This window comes from Etheostoma spectabile, chromosome 21 (assembly GCF_008692095.1).
Source record: "Etheostoma spectabile isolate EspeVRDwgs_2016 chromosome 21, UIUC_Espe_1.0, whole genome shotgun sequence".
NCBI lineage: Eukaryota > Metazoa > Chordata > Actinopteri > Perciformes > Percidae > Etheostoma > Etheostoma spectabile.
The window spans coordinates 9,234,553-9,235,873 of record NC_045753.1 but is presented as its reverse complement, the minus strand read 5'-3'; the positions used below and the strand labels follow the sequence as shown (position 1 = coordinate 9,235,873).

The following is a 1,321-nucleotide window of genomic DNA, read 5'->3' as shown; positions in this document are numbered from 1 at the left end:
GTGTGTGTGGGGGGGGGTGTGTGGGTGTGGGTGTGTGTGTGCGAGAGATCGGGTCACTAATGGATCTACATTAAACTATGACTGAATGTAATGTGAAGCCACTGAGGAAAGCTGCTTATACATTAAGGTTGCAGTAACGAGAATATATAAACCAACCTTGATTATATGCGTGAATGTTTATTCCCTGATGATTTCTTTACAAAATGTGCAATAACCTATCTTTCTGTCTCTCCATCATTTATTTTCCCCTTGCAGTGAGAAGAGGAAGCTGCAGGTGAACATCGTGAGTCCCATCCATTGCAGCATGAGCGGGAGGAAGTGCACTGTCATTGTCGAGCCCAAGATCAACCAATCGCAGCCAGACTTCACCAAGAGCCGATCTGGTTACATCCTGGCTGTTCCTGGCAACTAAAACAGGCCAAATGAAAAAGAAATGAAACAGTAACAGCTGATTTCCAAACCAGGCCGGGATGATGAAGATGATTCACCTCTCTTTTTCTTTTTCTTCCCGGCGGCTGATAATGTGACGATTTAAATAGCAGCTCTGAAGGAGGATTGTGGTAATTGGTTCCATAATGTATACAAAGCCATGCCAAATTTGACCTGTTTAATAGATTCCTATGCAATGTTACTATAAACAGCAAGTGTACAATGCGCCTACGTGCAAGATGCTATTAGCTAAACAGGTTTTATAATATGCACTACAGGATAATCCACCAATGTGGTGTTCTTTCTGTTTAAAAATCCAAATTACAAATGATTTGCTTTGTGCAATATTTACTTTATTTTAGATGGAATATTGTGGTAGTCAAAGGGAATGGAGATTATGCAGCAGCTGTTTTCTGAACCAATGATTGCATAATAGAAGAAAAAAATTCAAAGGCTTTACAGGAATTTATAATCTGCGCAGCTCCGTGTGTAGGAGGCGGAGCACCATCAAAAGTGTAACCCTGAAAACAGGAAATAAGATAATATTTATGTATGATTTCTAAGATACTTGATTGGAGATCTGCTACAAATAAGAAGAAAAAACATTCTGTGATATTATATTCACGTTATACCTAAAATTGAAGATGCAGGCATGTAGGTAAGACTCTTAAAACCTGCTTTCTGTCACATTTGCGGAAACTGACCCTATGTTCGAGTAGAAATACATAAAGGAGTTCATTTAAAAATAAATCCGACTCCTCTGGCACCACCTTCAGCCTCTAGTGCACTTTGCAACAATACTAACTGCGTGTCTATCACTGCTCAGGCACACGCATCCCTTCTCCCTTGTAGGGGGGAGGGGCTTAGGATACCGTTTGGACTTTAGCAGAAG

At 40.5% G+C, this 1,321-nt stretch overlaps 1 protein-coding gene across 1 annotated transcript in view; it reads left to right on the top strand.

The window, feature by feature from the left end:
- Nucleotides 1-865, top strand: part of myo1d (myosin 1D) — a 97,500-nt gene extending 96,635 nt beyond the window's left edge. Inside the window, exon 22 of the mRNA XM_032501500.1 lies at nucleotides 256-865. Within this exon, the coding sequence (XP_032357391.1) occupies nucleotides 256-412 (157 nt within the window). The 3' untranslated portion in view covers nucleotides 413-865. The remainder of the gene's footprint in view (nucleotides 1-255) is intronic.
- The last annotated feature ends 456 nt before the right edge of the window (nucleotides 866-1,321 follow it).